The 21,465-nt window shown below is 45.5% G+C and overlaps 4 protein-coding genes across 4 annotated transcripts; 2 read left to right on the plus strand and 2 right to left on the minus strand.

The window, feature by feature from the left end:
• Window positions 1-4,121: 4,121 nt before the first annotated feature.
• On the plus strand, window positions 4,122-7,128 carry BJ212DRAFT_1450065 (uncharacterized protein; the record flags this gene model as incomplete). The annotated part of the gene is made up of 8 exons (XM_041338789.1): window positions 4,122-4,202; window positions 4,267-4,503; window positions 4,611-4,665; window positions 4,705-6,097; window positions 6,152-6,264; window positions 6,321-6,328; window positions 6,370-6,579; window positions 6,964-7,128. The coding sequence occupies 8 exons, from the start codon at window positions 4,122-4,124 to the stop codon at window positions 7,126-7,128; spliced, it is 2,262 nt and encodes a 753-aa protein (XP_041186080.1).
• Window positions 7,129-10,463: 3,335 nt separating this feature from the next.
• Window positions 10,464-11,006, plus strand: BJ212DRAFT_1223302 (uncharacterized protein; the record flags this gene model as incomplete). Its single annotated transcript, XM_041329416.1, has 3 exons — window positions 10,464-10,654; window positions 10,726-10,829; window positions 10,885-11,006. Coding segments are annotated over 3 exons (417 nt in total), but the record flags the coding sequence as incomplete, so codon positions are not given.
• Window positions 11,007-14,800: 3,794 nt separating this feature from the next.
• BJ212DRAFT_1398992 (uncharacterized protein) lies at window positions 14,801-15,884 on the minus strand. Its single transcript, XM_041337285.1, has 4 exons — window positions 15,754-15,884; window positions 15,651-15,703; window positions 15,274-15,599; window positions 14,801-15,226 (listed from the first exon to the last, which is right to left on the minus strand). Exons 1-4 carry the CDS (start codon window positions 15,873-15,875, stop codon window positions 15,116-15,118), a joined length of 612 nt encoding a protein of 203 aa, XP_041186082.1. The 5' UTR covers window positions 15,876-15,884; the 3' UTR covers window positions 14,801-15,115.
• Window positions 15,885-17,149: 1,265 nt separating this feature from the next.
• BJ212DRAFT_1286524 (DNA mismatch repair protein MutS) lies at window positions 17,150-21,391 on the minus strand (the record flags this gene model as incomplete). Its single annotated transcript, XM_041331945.1, is given in 24 exon segments — window positions 17,150-17,339; window positions 17,396-17,491; window positions 17,541-17,858; window positions 17,878-17,993; window positions 18,043-18,080; window positions 18,130-18,173; window positions 18,264-18,307; window positions 18,356-18,373; window positions 18,429-18,591; window positions 18,642-18,828; window positions 18,877-18,964; window positions 19,105-19,208; window positions 19,263-19,344; window positions 19,398-19,505; window positions 19,559-19,618; window positions 19,673-19,750; window positions 19,801-20,048; window positions 20,098-20,174; window positions 20,229-20,264; window positions 20,318-20,433; window positions 20,485-20,759; window positions 20,815-20,895; window positions 20,944-21,041; window positions 21,168-21,391. 24 exon segments carry the CDS (start codon window positions 21,389-21,391, stop codon window positions 17,150-17,152), a joined length of 2,889 nt encoding a protein of 962 aa, XP_041186083.1.
• Between the last annotated feature and the right edge of the window lie 74 nt (window positions 21,392-21,465).

Genomic DNA, 21,465 nt, shown 5'->3' on the forward strand with positions numbered 1-21,465 from the left:
GATGTCAATGTCATTGAACATCTCTGGGGAACACTCAAGAAAAAGCTTCAAGCCTATGAAAACCCCCCTAAAGGAGTATGGGAGCTTTGGGAGAGTGGCAGTGGAATGGGGGAAGATCACAGCTGAGGATTGCCAGAAATTAATTGAGAGTATGCCTAGAAGGATAGAGGCAGTAATTAAAGCCAAGGGAGGTCATACAAAATACTAGAATACCTGGTTATTATTGTAAAATACTTGAGTCAAAAAACTGTCCGCATGAGTTACCATTTTGTGAGCCTTGTATCTCCACCATATCTCCACCAATTCCCACAGTGTAGGGCTCAAATGAAAGCCCTGAAGCCATACTACAATGTGGTATAACCATGTCCTTGAGGCATTTGTTCGTTCTCACACAATATCATAGATAGTGACAAATGTCAAAACATGCGGACAGTTTTTTGAGCCACTGTAAGTTTGTGATCTTGTGTCTACTAAATATTGCCTACTTTGATGGCACTTATTGATTAATGTTTCTTCACTGGCATCTCAGCAACTCATCTTCAAGTTCTGTGGAGGAGGAGTCATTTCAAGTTCTGACTCTGAGTCTGCAAGCCATGAGTGCTTACTACCTCATGCAGGTGGTGGCAATGCCCCATCCTCTGCATTTTGGTGGTGTAAGGAATGAGATTCCTCCAGGTGTAGATTGCCCATATTTTGACTCATGACAATCGGTACAGCACATGACTCACTAGCTATGACTTTCCTGCAAAATGCACCAGAGGTGCGACACTTTCCCACACTGTGCGATGCATTCCCGCGCACATGCTCAGTCGCCTTATGTCGCACAGCATCCAGGAGCATCCATCCATCGTCCAACCAGTTCCCTAGTGAGTCCTTTTCATCTATTTTCATTATCAGACCATATTTAGCATTATATGACACTATATTTCATCATGGACCCTTTATTTACATCATTTACATACTTAGAGTGCTCCCTATTTGCTTCCAAGCCCTGGGAGCATGCCTAGGCACAGCTTACCTGTTGCCTAGGAAGTTTTCAGATACCTACCACCACCACAATATACACGAACCACCATCATGTCAGTAGTCACCTAGAGTCAGAATCTATCATCTTCAGCCAGCATGCATTAGTCATCACCCTAGCCATCAGTAGCAGTCCATTATCATCACCAGTCCACTCAGCAGTTTCAGCACATGTCTTCACACCATCTATCAGTCTTTTATACATTCACGCACTGCATGCGTCTTATTCCCACACTTTGTGCTCTTATGCGCTCAACATTCCTGCATGCACGCTCCCAGCATGCTTCACCAGAGTTGACCTGGTGTCACTTTGTGGATATTTGCTTTCCTTGCTTCCCTTAAGGGTTGAACATATCACCTGGCTGTCATATCCCATATGCCAGGCATAGATCCCATCATATTCCCACGCTTTCCGGACCTATTTCCGGACCCCATATCCAACTCATTCCTGGATCCCCTATCCTGTCCATCCTACACACATTCCATCCAGCAAGACATCTGGACTTTACCTCCTCTCAGATTCTGGACTACATCCACCACCTCACATATCTCAGTCCTGTTTCCATCCTGCCTTCTGGATCTCCAGATCTCCGGACCTCCAGATATTAACTGTTACTATCTCCGGACCTATTCCCGCCCTCCATCCAAGATCATGCGCCTATCCCCATTTAGGCATCTCCACCTTTCCGGTTCTCAGTTATCTCTGTTTCTGTCTTGCTGATTGATCCTTGTACTAGTTTCATCTCTGAGTTCATTTACTTATGTTCCATCTTACTTACCAATGTGTTTCCACATGCTCATACATAGCCTTACTCCTTTGCTTACTGATCCTCTCAGATAGCCTCTAGTATATAACCCCTGTACAACTACAGTAGAGTCCTCAGTCTGAATATCATCTTAGATCCTGTTCTACTTGCCCAATCTTCTTCTGGACTTCAGTCCATCTGAGTTTGTCCTTTTCCATAAGGCCTAGGGAAGGATTCCCTAGGCCAGAATTCTGGACCTTCGGATTTGTCCCCTATGTCTCTGTCCCAAGTCTAGGGATTGCTTCCCTAGGCTAGAGTCTTGCCTTTCCAGCACTTACCCTCTTTCCAGACTTAGGTCCACTTCCTGTCCCTCTGACTCTACCTTAGGGTAGTCTACCTCCATTTGCTTCTACATCGGACTTCGTCCGATGTAGCCCCTATTCCTTCTGGACCTCTGGACCTCCTGTCTTCTGTACCTCTGGATGTCCTGTCCCCCATACCTCCAGGCATCCTGTCCTTCGGACGTTCCATCCTCCATACCTCTGGACCTCCTGTCCTCCATACTCTGGACCTCCGGACCTTCTACCCTTCCATCCTGTTTTCCTGTAGAAGTATTACCTTGCAGTGGGAACTCTCCTGAGCACTTCCTGCATTCCTCCGGAACTCTCCTGCACTCCTCCAGAAGTCCTCCAGACTTTGTCAGACCATCATTGGACTTCCTCTGAAATGAAGGGCACATACTCAGGTAAGGGGCACAGTGTACGAGCTGAGGCCAAGCCCCTCTGAGTCAGTCTCTCTCTCCTTTGAGCATGGTTCTTAACACTGGCACATTTCAACCAACACTTAGAGAGTCAGTAGCCTTTCTCTTCCCCCAGAGTCAAGAGCCCTCTTTCTTTCTATAGCTCTGCAGCCTAGCAGAGTAGTTGAACCTTCAGCAGCTCTTCTTCAAGTTCCATGGAGGTGAAGTCATTTCAGGATCTGACTCTGCAGGCTGTGGGCAGTGCTTGCTAGGTTGTGCAGGTGGCAGCACCTCATCTTCTGACAGATTTGATGAGAGGTCTGGTAGTCATGGAACCAGATGAACCATGACCTTGATGTAAGTTTATGATATCATGTGTTGAATCTTGATGTTCCTTACCTCGGCGCCACTTCTTAGTTGGCACTTCCTTTGAGTCTTTGTGACTCTTCTTTTGTAGAGGTCTCTTTATGGACTTGGAGTCTGCAGGCTGTGCACACTTTCGACTCTTCTCAGGCAGCCAGACTATATATGGTACCATGGGGTGAGTCAATCTTTTCTAGTAATGGCATTGGGTTGTTCTACTAACCTGCATTCTCAAGCACCTTTTTCTTTGCATTTTGAATACCTGTTGGGACCGACAGATGTCCATGAGGTGATCCAAAACCTTCCTACATAGTTTGGTGAGTGCTTACCTTGACTCAGAGCAGGAGATTTTGTGCTCATGTTGTATTATCTGAATGTATTAGGAGGAAAAGACTGAACGAGTGTGTGTTTTTCTGAAATGAATGGAGAGATGAGCAAATGGTAGGTAAGAGAGATGTTTTTGGGGATGGTGACATTTTTGGTTTAAATCATCTGCTAATATATACTTTCAGAATTGAGGGTTCATCCCTGGTATCTCATACTACTCCCACAACTCGGAGTCACCACAACACAGTATGTTTGCAGTTGTAATAATCAGTATGCAACTCAGTCTAAGTCATATCTAGTATTAGTGAATGTCCCCTGCTACTAGTATGGTCTGATGCACAGGATGCAATATGACTTTTTTGGTCACTGGCCTAAGTCAATACTTGGCTAAAACAAAGAATCAACCCTGCATGGCCATTCTTGCTGTATCACGCTCAAATTTTCACTCCCCATCTCCAACTCTTTCAGATGGTCCTGTCTTCCTTGAAGCAGACTCCAACTCTGCACAACCACCTAAGTTTGAAGGAGACTTTTTTGGTACTTATGAGGAAGATGAACTCCAATGGCCCAATTTGGACACAGAATGGTATGCCAGCAGCAGTGAAAGCAGTGACAGTGAGGATGATGTACCTGGCCTCAATGATGCTGAATGGGAGCCACCACTTGTAACTGGAAGGGATTTGGAAGACTTGGACCAACTTGGAGCTGCTGAAGAAGACAGCACAGAAACTAATAGCAACAATCATGATTTGTCTCAGCAAATCGAGCAATGTGTGCTTCAGAAAGATGAAATCACTATTGTATGATACCCTAATGCCCGAGCAGGGCAGCTGATTCCACAAGCTAACATCTGTGATGCCAATGCTACATACATTACCATTATCAATGATGCTACAAATCCATATTCCCCCTTCAACTCTTGAATGGACTGGGAAATTGCCCAATGGGCTAAATTATGTGGCCCAATGTCAACTGCATTTTCTGATTTGCTTAGCATCAATGAAGTCAGTGGATATGTGTTAATCTTGCCTTTGGATTGTGGCTAACATGTCTACTCTTCATTGACAGGTACATGAACAACTTGGGCTTTCCTACAAAAACTCAAAGAAACTGAACAAGATCATTGACAAGCAGCTTCCTGGCCATCCAAAGTTCCATTGTGAACAGATTGTCGTCACAGGCAAGGCCTTCAATGTTTTCTATAGGGATGTCATTGAATGTGTCACTGCCCTGTATGGTGACCCAGATTTTGCTGAGTTCCTGGTCTTCACACCAGAACACCACTATGCAGATGAGGAACAAACTGTCTGATTGTTCCATGATATGCATACTGGTAAATGGTGGTGGGATACCCAGGTAAGTTTGTGTTTTGTGGATCTCTGCTCATTGAAACTAACTGTCACATTAAATAGAAGAAGCTCAATCAGCACAAACCAGGTGCAACCATAATTCCAATTATTATTTCAAGTGACAAGACTCAAGTCACAATGTTCTGAAATAAAACAGCATATCCAGTCTACCTTACTATTGGCAATATTCCAAAGGAAATTTGCCAAAAGCTGTCTCACTGTGCCCATATTCTCCTTGCTTATCTTCCTACCACCTGTCTCAAGCATATTATAAACAAGGCTTCACAATGCCAAACAATTGCGAACCTATATCACACCTGCATGGGCCATATTTTAGCACCACTGGAGGAAGCTAGGATAGATGGTATTATTGTGAAAAGTGGAGATGGTATCCTGCATCATGGTCATCTGTTATTTGCTTGCTTTGTTGGTGATTACCTGGAGCAAGTCTTGGCTATAGGAGTCAAAGCCACAGAATGTCCCAAATGCGACATACCACCAGATGAACTTGGAAGCAATACCACACCTTTTGAGTTGCACAACCTCGATGCTGTCCTTGATGCATTGGCTGCAATTGATGACAGAGATCTCAAATTTGTACAAGCATGTCATGAAGCTGGAATCAAGCCTATTATCCATCCATTCTGGGAGACCCTACCCTATGCCAACATCTTCCAAGCTGTTACACCAGATGTACTCCACCAATTATATCAGGGTCTTGTTAAACATCTCCTTGGTTGGCTATCCAAGGCATTTGGAGCAGCCAAGATTGATGTAAGATGTCAAAGGCTCCCTCTGAATCACCACATCCATCTATTCATGAAAGGTATCACTGGTCTCTTGCAAATCAGTGGTACAGAGCATAGTCAGATATGTCATTTTTTACTTGGTATCATCATTGATATCCAACTCCCCAACCATCTTGCACCAAGCCATCTCATACAAGCTGTCAGAGGTCTACTCAACTTCCTGTACTTCGCACAGTATCCTTGCCATAGTTCTGAAACATTGACTCTTCTCATCAAAGCTCTTGATCTTTTTCACAATAACAAGCAGATCTTCATTGACCTTGGAATCCAAAACAATTTTGATCTTCCAAAGCTTCACACAGGCCACCACTATATCTTGATGACCAAGACTTTCGGTATAACTGACAATTATAACATAGAATATACAGAACACCTCCATATTGACTTGGCCAAAGATGAGTTTGTGCAAATGACTCAGTGGCTCAAACACAAAGAGAAGATTGCTCAACATGAGAAGTATGTCATGTGGCACCTCCACAGCAATCCCATTCGACACCAACCACATTCACCAAACCTATCATTCAACCATGTGCAAACATTAATGAAGCATCTGAGTGCAAAAGCTGTCCTGATTCAGACATTGATCATGGAGTATAGGGCCATGTACTTCCATGAGGCACTCACAAGATATATTGCACAGCTGTGTCATCCAAATGAAGCCACCACTCATCACCACCTCAAGAACCTTGCTGCTACTATCCACCTTCTGTTCCACACACTTCCTGTCTATCACATAATCAAGTCATGAAGTGTTGATGCACAAGGACACAATGATCCATGTGTTATGGTGGACAGTGCACATGTCAAACCACACCACATGGTCACTAGTCAGACAGGTGCTGATGTACCAGCACAATTTGATACTGTGCTGATTAATGATGAGACTGGTCATTCTATCAGTATTGAAGGTATGTTTTTGATTCTCAAGGATCTCGGGCTGTCACAAATGATAAAATTTCAACAGGCTACCATGTGAGTCATATTCATGTCATATTCTATTCTCAATCCCACAGAAGGCTGTCCAAATGATATTCCCTGCCACAATCAAGGCTCCCAAGCATCTTGCCTATGTAGAGTGGTTCACTCAGTTTCCTCTTACACCTGATCCAAACCATGGGATGTACAAAATCAGCTGTTTTGTGCAATTGGGTGAGAGAGTTGCAAGTATTATACCTGTCACAAATATCCACCGAAGTGTTCATCTCATTCCAAAGTTTAGACAAGTAATGAAGTCCTTAAATGATGTGATACTTTCTTTGTTAACTCTTACATTGATAGGCACACATTTGTCATGGTTAGATAACAGTAGGCAATGTTATGGTGGCACTCAACTACCAAAACTCTCCCTTCCTACAAGACACTGGCATCATGGTTTACCCAGACCCAATTTCAAGCAATGGGCATGTCCTCCCAACACCATTGATATACTATGGTGGCAATTTGTCTGGTAGGCTGGTGATAGTAAGTAGACTACCAAAATTCTCCTGTCTTGCAAGACACTGGCATCACAGTTCATCCAGACCCAATTTCAGGCAATGGGTGTGTCCTCCCAATGCCATCAATATACTATGGTGGCAATTCATCTGGTAGGCTGGTGGTAAGTCCAGGATGGTCTTCTTGCCAAGAATGTCAAGCAAGAGCTTGCATATACCTCATTGCATACTGTGACAACAGCCATGGAGATCTGGTATGACCCAGATCCAAGCTCCACCATCATCAAGGCAGACTCCATCTTCATAGAGTCATTCTTTGTCATGGTGTCTGATTATTAAATCTTGATGTTTTGAAGGTATGAGCCCCTTATCAGTAAAAATAGCAAGTATACACACTAGCTCAAATCTCTGGCCTATTTTGAACTGATCTTTGGTATACAAAGCATATATATATGTATAACTGATGATATATGAGCAGGCTAGATCATATGTGCAATGGTGAGATACTTAAAAACATCAAGAATGTCAAAAATGCGATTTTCCATATTTTTGTGCCTGTTGAAGGAACCTATAGGTTTCCTGTGGTAGCTAGGTGACAGACATACTTTAAATATGCATAGGAATAGATCCCATACCATCCTTGATGTCCAGTTCTACAGGGAAAAAAATCACAGAGGGTAAACCATCAGGAGAGGGTAGGTGTACTGCATCACAGGGTCTTGTCCTATGGTCCTGGACTCCTGACACATTGTTCCTACTGATAAATAGATGTTGTGGATACATTTTACAAGTATATCCACTCAGAAATAAATAAATGGGAACATATTTTGTGTTTTCATGTATATATGCTACATCTGTTGTTGTAGAGCACTTCAGGGGGCAAAATAAAGATTGGAATCTCCTTATATATACTACTAAACATGTTCTGAATGCCATGGAACACTTCCCTATCAAAGGAGCAAAAATGCGAAAATGTTCTGTACCCTTGGCTATGTTGAAAGGGCCCTGGAGGAGGTATAGGCACACAAATAAATAAAAAAAAGCGATTTATTATCCTACATTATACATGTATATACCAAACTACTACTTATATATGAAGGGGAGCTATTGTGGTGTGGTGGTGAAGCTGCAGTGAGGTGGGGAGGGTGTGGGAATAATTAAAATTGTGGGGTATACCATATTGGGTGGTTGTTAAGAACCATGCTGCTCAAGGGGGAGAGAGACTGACTCAAAGGGGCTTGGCCTCAGCTCATACACTGTGCCCCTTACCCGAGTATGTGCCCTTCATTTCATATGAGGTCTGATGATGGTCCAACAAAGTCCAGAGGACTTCCAGAGGCTGGCTACTCTGCTGGAGAGCACTAGAGCACTTCCAGAGGAGCACGGGAAACATCCAGAGGAGCACAGGAGAGTTCCAGAGGAACGCAGGAAGTGCTCAGGAGAGTTCCCACTGCAAGGTAATACTTCTACAGGAAACAGGATGAAAGGATAGGAGGTCCAAAGGTCCAGAGGACTGGAGGAACAGGAGGACAGGAGGACAGGAGGACAGGGGGACAGGAGGACAGGAGGACAGGAGGACAGGAGGACAGGAGGACAGGAGGACAGGAGGACAGGAGGACAGGATGTCCGAAGATACAGAGGGCAGGATGTCCGAAGGTACAGAGGGCAGGATGTCCGAAGGTACAGAGGGCAGGATGTCCGAAGGTACAGAGGGCAGGATGTCCGAAGGTACAGAGGGCAGGATGTCCGAAGGTACAGAGGGCAGGATGTCCGAAGGTACAGAGGGCAGGATGTCCGAAGGTACAGAGGGCAGGATGTCCGAAGGTACAGAGGGCAGGATGTCCGAAGGTACAGAGGGCAGGATGTCCGAAGGTACAGAGGGCAGGATGTCCGAAGGTACAGAGGGCAGGATGTCCGAAGGTACAGAGGGCAGGATGTCCGAAGGTACAGAGGGCAGGATGTCCGAAGGTACAGAGGGCAGGATGTCCGAAGGTACAGAGGGCAGGATGTCCGAAGGTACAGAGGGCAGGATGTCCGAAGGTACAGAGGGCAGGATGTCCGAAGGTACAGAGGGCAGGATGTCCGAAGGTACAGAGGGCAGGATGTCCAGAAGGAATAGGGGCTACATCGGACGAAGTCCAATGTAGAAACAAACAGGGGAAGACTACACTAAGGTAGAGTCAGAGGGTCAGGGATTGGACCTAAGTCTGGAAAGAGGGGAAGTGCCAGAAAGGCAGAGCTCCGGCCTAGGGAGTCAATCCCTAGGCCTGATGGGTAGGACAGACTTAGGTGGACCAAAGTCCGAGAGAGGATTGGGCAAGTCTAAGTTGATATTCAAACTGAGGAACTACAGGAGTATCTACAGGGGTTATATACTGAACAATATCTGAGGGGATCAGTAAGCAAAGGAGCAAGGCTATGTACAAGCATGTGGAAACACATTAGTAAGTAAGTCAGAACATAAATAAATGAACTCGGAGATGAGGACTCATACAAGGATCAATAAGCAAGACAGAACAAGAGGTAACCAAAAGCTGGAAGGCAGAGAATGCCTAAATGGGGATAGGTGCAGGATATCGGACAGAGGGTGGGAATAGGTCCAGCATTAATATCCGGAGGTCCGGAGATCTGGGGATCCAGAAGACAAGGTGGATACAGGACCGGAATACAAGAAGGTGGATATAGTCCGGAATCCGAGATGAGGTGAAGTCTGGATGTCTTGCTGGATGGAGTGTGCATAGGGTGGATGGGACAGGGGGGTATGGATCAGGCTAGCAGTGGAGATCCGATGGTCCAGAGCTCAGGGGTAAATCCAGAGCATAGTCAATCCTGCTGAGGTGTGGAGCACAGTGGAAGGGGATCTGGGAATGAGCTGGATATGAAGTGGGGTCTGGATGTAGGCTTGGAAGGCGTGGGAATATGATGGAATGTGGGTCCGGATTGTGGGATATGACAGTGGTGTTTTGGGTGTTGTGGTGTAATTCCCACACTGTGTGGCTGAAAAATGCGAAAGTGTGGAGTGTGGGAATAATGTGGGGAAGCCCTGATATGAGGAAGTGACCAAAATAGGATGTGTTTTGTGAATTTCCGCTTTTGGAAGCCAAAATTGCGGTCATAACATAGGAATATATCCCCTACCAAATCTGGAATGTATCCTGACACTTGAAAAGTAGCTGAGTTTCAAAAATGCGAAAAATGCGGCTGTGATATCTAGTGAGAATGGATAGTGGTATTCAAAGTTCGCACCTGAGAAATTTCTTTTTGAACCAGCCACCAGCATCATGGCATTTTTCAAACCCCACCCTGCCTGGCTGTTGTCATTGTTGTTGTCATTATTGTCATTATTGTTGACCTCACTGCTGCTACCTGATCCCTGATTGCCACTCTGATTATCACTCTCTTGGTCCTTGGGAACCCTCTGGAACCATATGGTGCATGCTAGAGGTCAGGGAACTTGCAGTCAAATACAATCTAGACATGATGCCAAGGGGAAAGCTACTGCTAGTAGCACAACAACACAAGCAGATGAAGACAGCAACCCACAGATCTCTGGCAGTATAACATCTCCTGCTTTGAACACTGCAAGAAAGTCAGTTCAATGGGAGAAAGCTTACAGTGCTCATACCTCTCAGCTCATTGCCTGGTGCAAAGCTAATGAGGACACATGAATCAAACTCTTCTCAGACTCTGTGAAGGATGCAAAGGAGCAGGGCAGAAAGAAGAAACAAGGTGGCACACCTAGGGAAACTTACTACTTGCAGCTTGCTCATGCTGTATTTGAAAATGATGAGGATCCTGAGACAAGACTTCTCTTCGAGCAGAACCCCCAGGTTTTCATCAAGCCTGTCCAGACACGGTTTGGAATGTGAGTACCCCTGAAAAATATTATCCCCTGTTTGCCTATTCATGCTATCTATTACTGATCAGATGTTTTAGACTCAAGAAGAAATACAACGAGGTCAATAAGTCCCTCAAGCAGTCAGGCACTGGAATAACATTTGAAGACCTCCAGAAGGACCCAGAGATGAAAACACTACTTGGTGGGTTTCAATTCATGATCCTGATCAGCCGTTCGTTTTATTTTTTCTCTTGCAGATTCACACTTGGTGAAGTTCCTGTGGTGGCCAGACCTTCATGGTTGGTGGAGAACCAACCCTGCATATAACACCATGTCGTCCTCTGCAGACCCTGGGCAAGACTTTGAATCTAATGCACTCCAATACTTCAATGGGTCTGGTGGCAAGGATGTACAGATCCCTGGTGAAGACGAGCTTGATGGAGAGGATGACGCTCTCAAAGACAGGGAACCCATGGATGTGGACAACACTGATATTGGTCAAGATCATGTTGGCCCTGTTGGTGATGTTGCTGCAGCCAATACAACAACACCAGCAGATCAGTTCTTCCATGCACAACAACCATCATCTTCCCGCTCTTCATCAGCAGCTCCTAGTTCAACTTATGTGTCTACCCCTTTCACATTCCCTTCCTTCCAACATCTTCGCCCTCTTGTCACTCCAATCTCAACACATCCTTCTGACAAAAATGTGATATTGCTGAACTCTCCTGAATCTCCAGCACCTGAAGACAGTGATATTCAGTCTGATAACCATCCATCATTTTTCTCCAATCTCCCACCATCTGCTTCTAGCTGTGATGCTACACCACAGGACTCTGATGATTCTGATATCAGTGCTCGTCATGCAATGCAGGGCCTCCATGTTCAGTCTCATAATTCAAGTTCTCCTGTTCGAGGATGTTCAGCATCCCAAGTCATGAAGCTCTCTGGGGCATCCACTCGTAGTGGGTCACCCCAATCACCCCCAGTCACTTGTCCCCCTTCAAGTTCACACAAATGCACCAATGACAATCAGACTTCTATTACCACTGAGCAGCTCTCCAATACAGCACAAGCACTGATCCAGTCGATTGGTGAAAAACATGGTGATCATGCCAAGAATGACCACCTCAAGCGAATGAAGATGGACTACAACATTTGGTCCAGGGACCTTAAAGTGCACAATGCTCAAAGTGAGCACGAGCACAGCATGTGTCTTGCTGAGCAAGACTTCATGTACAAATGTGACCTCATGGGCCAGCAACTGGAGCAGACAAAGCTGGAGCTGGAGCTTGCCCACGCACATCGAGATGAGGAGGAGGCAAGGATCTGGTGGATCGCAATGGAGCAGGGAATGGACCCATCAACTTGAGTACTATCACATCTTCTTTGTTACTTCATGTGTTCTCTTCATCATTCTGTCATTGATGTATAGCTGTTGTTTAAGTAGATTGTGTATACATTATTTTCACTATGGATGTCTACTGAGCTAGGACCCAAAGCAAGTGCGCCATCAAAGTGTTACAAAAATCTTATCCCACTGTGCCAATATAACTCTCATCACCACATCCATCCTCTTCATCTGTGCCATCATCATCTGCACCCTCATTCATGTCTTGCCCAGTCAGTTCCTTGTAAAAGTCTTGACCAGAACCTGCAATACCAAGGCTCTCCTCAATCTCAATGATCATATTGTGCAAGATTAGGCAGCAGCAAATCCACATGTTTGCATAATCCAGTTCTTTCTTACCCTGGATCGAGAATCAAAGCTCCCACAGGCTCTGGAACCTGCCCTTGAGTGAGCCGAAAAAATGTTCAGAGCGAACACAGACCTATAACTAGGTAAGCCTTGTTTTAATTTGCATTGTGCATGCTTACTTTTGAAAGGTTGTAGTTGAAGGTCTTCTGATCTCTCATCAAACTTCCCCCTGGTGGCCATTTGAATGGCGTGACACACCACATTTGTGCTGCATATGCAGAGTCTGCCCATAGCCACTGGCCCACACCAAAAAATTCATCTGGCTTCTGTGCAACTCTTGTGCACCCAAAAACATTTGAATTGTGAAGGCTGCCAGGTACACCAATCACATAATCAATGATATGAAGATTGTGAGGTAAGATAACAACCTTGAAAAGTATTAGCATGCCATTAATGAAACCAAAAGTCAATGTACCTGTGCTGTGAGTGAGTAGTTTGAATTTTTGTCAAAAAATCCTTCCCCATGCCACCCAGGCTTCTGATACAAATTGAACAGGGTGCTGTCAACACATAGGAAGCTGCTGTGCCATTCCCTGCACGTTTTCCCCTCAACCCACTCCTGTGGCCTTTTTCATTCCTCCCAGTCTTCTTGATCAAGCGGATCAAAGTGGATCATGTCATCATGGTGCTTCAAGATAGTGATCATGACTCGTTTAAAGCAATTGTACACAGTTCCAATTGACACTCCTGCCCATTCTGCTAAATCCTCTGTTGTTGCAGCATTACCATAGTGGCCTATCCCATTGAGAAAAATTGCAAGTTGGATTGGGATAGGGAGCTGTGGATTATGTGAATTGTTGTAGAAAATCGGATGTTGCCCGAGACAGTTGATGAGATTATCAAACACGACAGGCAGGACATGCAGCTTTTGGCAGAACTTTTCAGGAGCATGTATTTCCCACTCTGGCAGCAGGTGCAGCTGTGGGGCACAGCTAAGCTTGGGTCTGGCATTAAGAACATGACTCTTCGATGCTTCATCATGCAAAGCACAAACTGCATTTATAAACTCCATGAAAGCTGGAGTGGCCATCTCTGGCCCATCAGATGGGAGATGGGATGTCCTGAGCGAGTAAGTGCTTGAACTCACAATAGTACTACCTGACATGAGAGAGCTCCATGATACATCTGATGATATCGAAGAGACAGACATGCTGATGGATCCATCATCACTCAATAAGCTGCCAGTTTCACTCTCATCTTCGGAGTCAGGTTCCTCAAGGAGCTCATCAATTGTGTGGCTGACAAGCTCTACATAGCGAGCTAATACAAGATTATTGTGTGTATTTTTCAGGGCTTGAAGCTGCTGTTTGCGCAGCAATAGGCAAGGCATGGGTAGACTAATCTTATCAGTCCAGTGTAGAATGTGTAAGCAAGGTGGAGATATAATTTGGAGTTTTAATAAGGTGCAGTGGTTGGATTTATCCTTTACTTTGTGTTGTTTGTTCTGAACTTTGAATACCACTGATATATCCCAGCTGGGTGGATAACTAGACTTAAAGATGTATCAGACTTTTAGGACTATAGTCCACTTAGGATATATCTATATAGCATCATGGGCTGCATTGGTGTCTCCTCCTTTGCCTGCAACAGACGCATTTTGAAGCCATGTAGAGTACTACCATCCCATCAATCAATAATTGATGCACCAAGGCCAATAAAACTTACTGTGATGTTTTTCTTCTTGGAATATACAAATTTTAGTGGTTGAGATCTACAGCTTGTGTGTTGCGCACTTGTTTCTCAACAGTGCGCTAAGTCAATAAACTTAATTTGATTTAATTTTTATCAAAGTTATGGACATTTCGTCTAGCCTAGAGGTATTTCTTCTAACTTATTGTGGGTGGGTTTCCCTGATGTAGTTTTGTCAGCCAAAGACTAGATGCAACGGTCTTTCGTCTCTCCGGAGGAATCCTGATCATCAGCGGCTGCTTTTTTTTCCCTTTGCCTTTTGGTGGCATCCTGGTGGTACTGCGTAAACGGACAGAGGTTCGCGTCCGCGTCGAGGGCATATTGACTGATAAGAGCCTGTTACTGACCGTCACCGATCTGTCACATTCATCCGGCACACCGGCATGCTTACTTAACCGTGATTTCATGTTTTTAAGTTGGGCAAAGTTGGGCGAAATCGTCTTCCCGAACAGACTCTAATTAGCTGATGTCCACTGCCCAGAGCATCCTCGATAACTGCAACAAGGGATTTTTGCATCATCATCGCCAGCTTCAGCATCGGAGTGAGGCTCGGGTGCCTTGTCTTCAAGGCTGTAGAAAATGCTGGTGTTCTTCAATCTCATCACGCGTGAGATACACTCCGACAGAGGGCCTTCGTAAGAGCCAGTTGTTATTTTCTGAATCTCACACTTGTTGGACGAGGCTGCTATTTCTGTGTATGTGGCTGAGTGTCATGTTCAAGCTACGGTTGCCTCCATACATGAAAGGTATAGTAGCATAAGTTTGTCAGAAGACAACACGACGAAGCTGTGCTTATGGACTTCGTGAGTCAGCATCAACGTCAGTTCACCACTGACCGCTACTGCATACGATAGTGGTAAGTGCACCCACAGCGGGAGACTTGCATATAGCTAACTTGTAAAATACTGCGTGTAGAAAACAGAGAAAAACTTGTCGATGTTCCTCGGAAATATCCAGGACTGCATGTTTCATGACTTCAAAATATGTTCCTACAAAACAACAACAAAGTGTGGTTCGTACAAAGCATTCGATAATCAAGTTCACACATTGTATCGCGTCAGCACGGCGTGGACAAGCCAAAGGTCTGCAACCTTCTTCACTTTATCGATGATCTCTTTGAGGGGACCTGAGCTTACAGCATCCCAGTGTGCCTGTGATGAATAAGCAGGTGACTCTGAGGAACTAATATTGAAATTACCTGCACGCTTTCCCATCCTAACACGCCGTGAACTACGTTGGGCTTATCAACGACAGGTGCCCAGCTCGAGCCGTAGAACTTGGGTGTTCCTTGAAGCTTGGCCTGAAGCTGTTGGACAAGGGGCTGAAGCGCGTTCATACTGACACCCTCTTTGAGAGTGAAAGTGACAAATTCCGTCACTGGAGCAGAAAAGATCTGACTAGTGTTGGAGAACCCAGCAAATGTGTGGGTAGGTCTGCTCGCAAAGACTTGCCGAGAAGCTGATTGTGTAGCCTTGAAAGTGTCTGTCTGATGATATGTGTCATGCGCAGACTTGGAAGTCCACTCTACGAGTAGTTCAACGCAATTGGACGTAGTATGTCGCAAACTTGACTTACCAAAGACCCAAAATGCATTGCTTGGATCCTCCGTCTCGAAACCAAGGTATGCCCTTAATCAATGATAAGCTGGCATGCTTCGAGGATGACTCTAGTGATTCACTTAGAAAACCCTTCAATTTTGTCTACTGAACTTGTGGTCGCAAGCTCAGAAATCAACCGAGCGGGATCCTGGAGGTAGGACGAGGAGGTCTTAAAGTACATAATTTGTGTGACGGGCGCCATTATGAGAGGGGGCTCGGTAGAAATAACTGTCACTTAGTTTAAGTATGAATGATAGAAGCGGGCCGCGTTCGACCCGCTTGTTCGCTCGAGACTCTTTTTTTGGACTCAACCGGAGCTTGAGCATGTTTTTAGACCGCAATAATAGTGAGAAAAACGATCGACTATCTTCCTTCTTCAAGCTTCGAGGTCTAGCTACGGGAGACTAGGTAATGCTCGAGCATCGAACTAGCTGAGGGGAGGACACGAGACTTCAAAGTACCTTTCTACACAACAACGACAGAATTTGGTCCATACAGAGAATCGACAGTCAAGTTCACATGATTGTAATTATATCGCATCATCGTGGCATGGGCAAGCCAAAGATCAACGACCTTCTTCACTTCATCATATGATGATCTCTTTGGGGGGACCTGAGCATTCAGCATCCGGTGTGCCTGTGGTCGATAAATATGTGACCTGCTGGAACTACTATTAGATTCACCTGTACATTCTCATGCCGTGAACTATGTCAGGCTTATCAATGACAGGCGCCCAGCTCGAGCCGTAGAAGTTTGGTTCCTTGAAGGCTTGGCCTGAAGTCGTTTGACAAGGGGCTGAAGCACGTCCATCTTTTTTGAGAGTGGAAGTGACAAATTCCGTTACAGGGGAAGAAAAGATGCGGAAAAGTTGACAAACGCATGGGTAAGTCTGCTTGCAAAGACTTGTCCAGAGGCTACTTGTGCAGCCTTAAGAGAGTCTGACTGACGATATATGTCGTGTATAGGCTTGGAAGCCCACTCCACCAGTAGTTCGATATCATTGGACCTGGCATGTTGCAGACTTGACCTACCGAAGACTCAGAATGCATTTCTTGAATCCTCCGTCTCGAGACCAATGTATAACCCTTAATTAATCGAAGGTAAGCACGCGCGCTTCGGAGATGACTTGTATTCACTTAGAAAGTCATTCAATTGTATTTGCTACACTTTGGGTCACAAGCTCAGATATCAATGCATCAACTGCAAGGGATCCTGCCGGTAGGACGAAGAGGTCTTGAAGCACATGATCTGTGTGACGGGGGCTATGATGAGAGGCGATTAAGGAGGCTGAGTAGAAATGACTTAGTTTAATAGCAGACTCGGCGGGCCGAAGGTCCATCGGCTGATTCACTCGAGACAAATTTTAGGACAGGAAAATACATATTCCCCCGAGAATTGAGCGAGAAGGCCTTGCTTGTATTTTTCTAGAGTTACAGCGATCCTTACAATGGTATCATGCGCATGGGTAGAATATAGTCATCCATGAGGAGCCCGGCCAAGCGCCTCTACAAGCCTTGGTTTGATGTCTTTTTCATGAGAATCGTTCGTGAGATCCATGGCTAGAAATTTGTAGGTGGCGATCCCAGCAGCCTTGATATTTTCTTGCTCCTCCGCAGTCATTTCCTCCTCCAAAAGCTGACCGAGTTCATGGTCACCCAACAATTTGCTTGACGTACCAGTGAATAATCTCTCCATGAGGTGCGCAAGAGGAAGGAAAACTACCTGACGTACTGCGCACGCTGCGCAATACGGGACGGCAAACCAAACATTGTAGCACATTGAGCTGCATGAGAGTTGCGGGAAAGACCCGGGGAGACACTGATCCATTGGTTAGGTACGTCGATGGTCGTATAAACCCAGAAGATACCGATAAAGATAAGTTATCTTTTCTCCAGGGGCGACAACAGATGTAGGTTCCAGTCGTTCGTGATCGGTTGATTTTGAGTCTCCAGACATCGACACGTCACCGGGGTTGAGGTTGCCTTTGCTTGAAGTGAAAAGGACTTGCATGTGGAGGAATGTGATTGGGAACTTGTGGGGATCGAGCATGTCCTTTTGGAAGACATCGTGGAAATGTGTGGCAGCTAAAACCTTAGGACACTGAGACCCTCGGTTGAGAAGATGCTTGATGACACCGCAAAACAATCCAGTCCCGTCTATGGACAAGTAAGAATCAACAGTTATGCTTGCACCGTGAAGCAAACGAGCCTGCAGGAATCGTCCCCTTTCCGAATTCGTCAAGGAGAATGAGAGATTTTGCGGTACAATTTCGGAGGGCCAGGGAAACCTGGTTGAGATCAATCATAAAAGCAGATTGGGCCTTGCAACTAGTTCAGCATTGGAGGGAATCGGGGATACTGCGAAAATACTTTGGATACTGATTCGCGTGTCTGTATACGAGTAAAGACTGCAGAGAAAAGTTAGTTGACACAGGGCGGAAAAGTCCAGAACGTCACTTTTGTCGACAATTCCCAGGGTGGCAGATACCGCTGGGACAAAACTTCGCAGGGTCATGAAGCACGGAAGCAGCCACGAGTTTCTTACCAGCCGATCTAAGTTGTCATTAATGAGTTACAAGTGGACCGATAACTCGGAACGGTTACTAACCTGGGCCATGTATTGAATTAGAGCAACCTGTATTCATTTTAATACATTCCGGTGTATGAGTGATCAGATCTTTACCTGTTTCAGGTAGACGCTCTGCATTGTGCAAGAGGGAATTTAGCTGATATTGTGACGTGTAACTTGAACCTACTTTTCCACACGCATTCGCGCCAGTGCACAAAACAATGCTGCTATACATTGGCGGGTTGTCAACTTCTGTCTGTGGTTCAGCACTGTCACCGAAACCGATACCAGCTAAAAGCTGAGCATTGTTGGGAACAAAAATGTCGACTACCTGCTCTTGTAAGGGATGTCTTACGAGAGAAGGTCACTAGTGTAGCGAGTAGCATTCCACAATGCTCACCGTCCTTGATCAATGTCGATGATAGGATCCTCTGAGATCTGAGGCCGACAGTAATTGTATGCTCGAGAAGCCTCGGCGAAGGCAAGCAGGCAGTCTAGTTCAGCACAAACGTCACATGTGTGCCTCATCCCTTCACTGCATACAAGGATCCGTTCCAAGAGCTCCTGGACGATCTCTATTTCACGGTCTGTTACCCGTGAGTCTCTTACTGATGAGAAAATATCAAAACTCGCACCGACTATTGATGGGTGGAGATCGCCAATGTGGGTGTCCATGTCTTTGACCTGAATCGCACGATTTCTCGAAATAAGGTTCATGTCAAGCTTACCATGCATCTCTTCCGATTTGAAATACACATGGGCACTGAAAAGATGCCGTTCAGCAACAAAGTCGATCATTGATAAGACTTATCACTCGCTCTGAGGAGAACTGAGCGATTTAGTCAGCCTGTTACATCAGATACGGCAGGGACAACGTCAGGACTCACCTGGAAGCTCCATCCGTCTAGAACATTGATGCCCTCCTCAGACCTCCATTTCTCCTGCATTGGAACGCAGATCAAAAAGCCTGCCGATAGAAACCGTTGAAAATACACTTATACTAGGTTCGAGAATGCATTACCTAGTTGTGGGAAGTATACCACGTTTAGAGACGCCGTATAATCCACAGGAATCTTCTGGCATATTTGTTCAGCGACTTTACACTATAACATGTATAAGCAAAATGACAGCATCTTTGAGATAGTAATAACCCCACCAAGACAGAGTCCAATCCAGCGTAAACGTGTTTCCTCTGATCTAGTTCCTCATCAATGTACGGCCTAACACATATGCGATTCTTGTTGGTAGATTCCTCCCAGTCAATCTAACCAGTGAAGGGGAACATGAGTAAATAGAAATAATGATACAAGCGCTTACTGTCTCGTTGACAGCATTTCCGGTGTCCTTGAAACTCGCAATGTCCAACGATGCAACTAACTAACAGCTGATTTAGTTCAGCTTCTCCTGGCGAGCCGCTCATTGATACCATACCTTACGTACAACCTCTACTTGATCACCTCCATGAAGTTCCGCCAGGGCGTCGCGTATCATTGCAGAGTGATATGTGAACTTCGCTTGACGTCGGATTGAATTTGAAGCGAGAACTGGGTAAATCATACCTTCACTAGGCCTTGCCAGTCGCCAACGCTGGCTTTCCCAGATTGTAGGAGCCCGAGGATCCTCGGAATATTCTTGACACCCTTCAAGTGAGTTTGCAAAGTACTCGCAGGTGCTAAGTTTTCCGGATGTAGAAAGCATTCAATAGCGTCATGACGGGCTGCGATAACAGGAATGGACAGAGACGGGCGCATGAGCCAGGTGCGGAGCAATGAACGACCCAAGGGTGTCCGAGTATTGTCAAGAATACCTGTAGCATATTGATGAACGCGACGACATCGAAAGTTGTGACAACAAACCAAAAAGCGACAACCCCTCTTTTGTCTTATCAGAGTGGATGGACGCGTGGCTCTCATTTTCGAATATCTGAAGGGAACTGTGCTCTGCCGGTTAATGTACTCTCAAGGCAACATCCTGATACATCGCTTACAAAAGTGCGTCAGCATTGATATGCATGACCTGATCTCTTTGAAAGGAGTCAACGCGATGCTATATGAAGCGTTCGCGATACCGACTTACATGGTCAACACTTCGATGCCAGAGATGTTGAGCCCCTCGACTCCTGCATCATTATCCAGGTCGCCTGCCGCTCGCTCCCTCGCAAGGTAGTCGAGCAGAGCGCCGAGGCACGAGATCTATAGTTTCACAGATGAGACAAAACATTGCACCCGAGTATCTAGACGCACACAAAGAGAAGACTCCACCGATGCATAGTTGGCCAACCTAATCGCCGCATTCCATCTTTTCATGGTTGGGTCGCCTGCTGCCTGTTTGCGTTTTTGCATAAATTCATATGCGTTTCTTGGCTCAGCGCCTGAATTGCTGTCGGATGACAAACATTGACCAGTATCTTCGGTTGTCAACTCGGAGAGAAAACGGAGCGACAGCAAGCGGTCTCTCCCTCTGTGAGGAGTGAACTCTTTATGTGGCCTGATTTGAAAGACCCCTCCAGAAGCCTCAGCTGAGTCGTTGGATTAAGTACCTGCGCATATATGCAGTGACAGTAGAGAACATACCAAATTTCTGAAGGACCGATATAAATGGGTCATCGGCTTTGGAGCTAGTCAACACTACGTCAGCGTTGCACTGTTCGAGAACTGGTACAGGTTCATATGGGTAAAATGATGAGAAGGATTCGACTCAACGCATGTTCGTAAGATCGAAGTGAACATCCTCTTGCGTATCTTCAAGTACATAGACTATGCACCTAACAGAATCATAGTACGCGCCCGCAACACGTCCTCTAGAGTGACCGCACTTATATGCATTTGGAACACATACTCATTGGACGACTTACGATTGGCAGGAAATAGTCAAGCAGATCTAACTAGATGGTGAGCTCTACGGGACACGACTGTTTTTGCAAAACTTTACCTTTGATGTGCTCGCATCGTCCTCTGAGCTACCATTCTCCATACCTGCTGCAGCTGCCACTGATTCGGAATTGCCCTCCCATCTTACTTTCTTTCGTGGCAGCTGGACGCTCTCTTCAGTGCCAGACTCGGCTGTCTGGTTTTGCTCGTGGTTTTGCGTGCTCTTAGCAACTTTCTTTTTACGGTGATTAGAAAACCTGTTTTGTTTTGTCCTCTTCATGTCGTTCCGATGTCTGTCTGTGGATGGTAGTAAGCGGCGAAGCAACAAGTTATGAATTTGTTACGTTACGTACT

This window comes from Suillus subaureus (genome assembly GCF_016647635.1).
Source record: "Suillus subaureus strain MN1 chromosome Unknown BJ212scaffold_93, whole genome shotgun sequence".
Lineage (NCBI taxonomy): Eukaryota > Fungi > Basidiomycota > Agaricomycetes > Boletales > Suillaceae > Suillus > Suillus subaureus.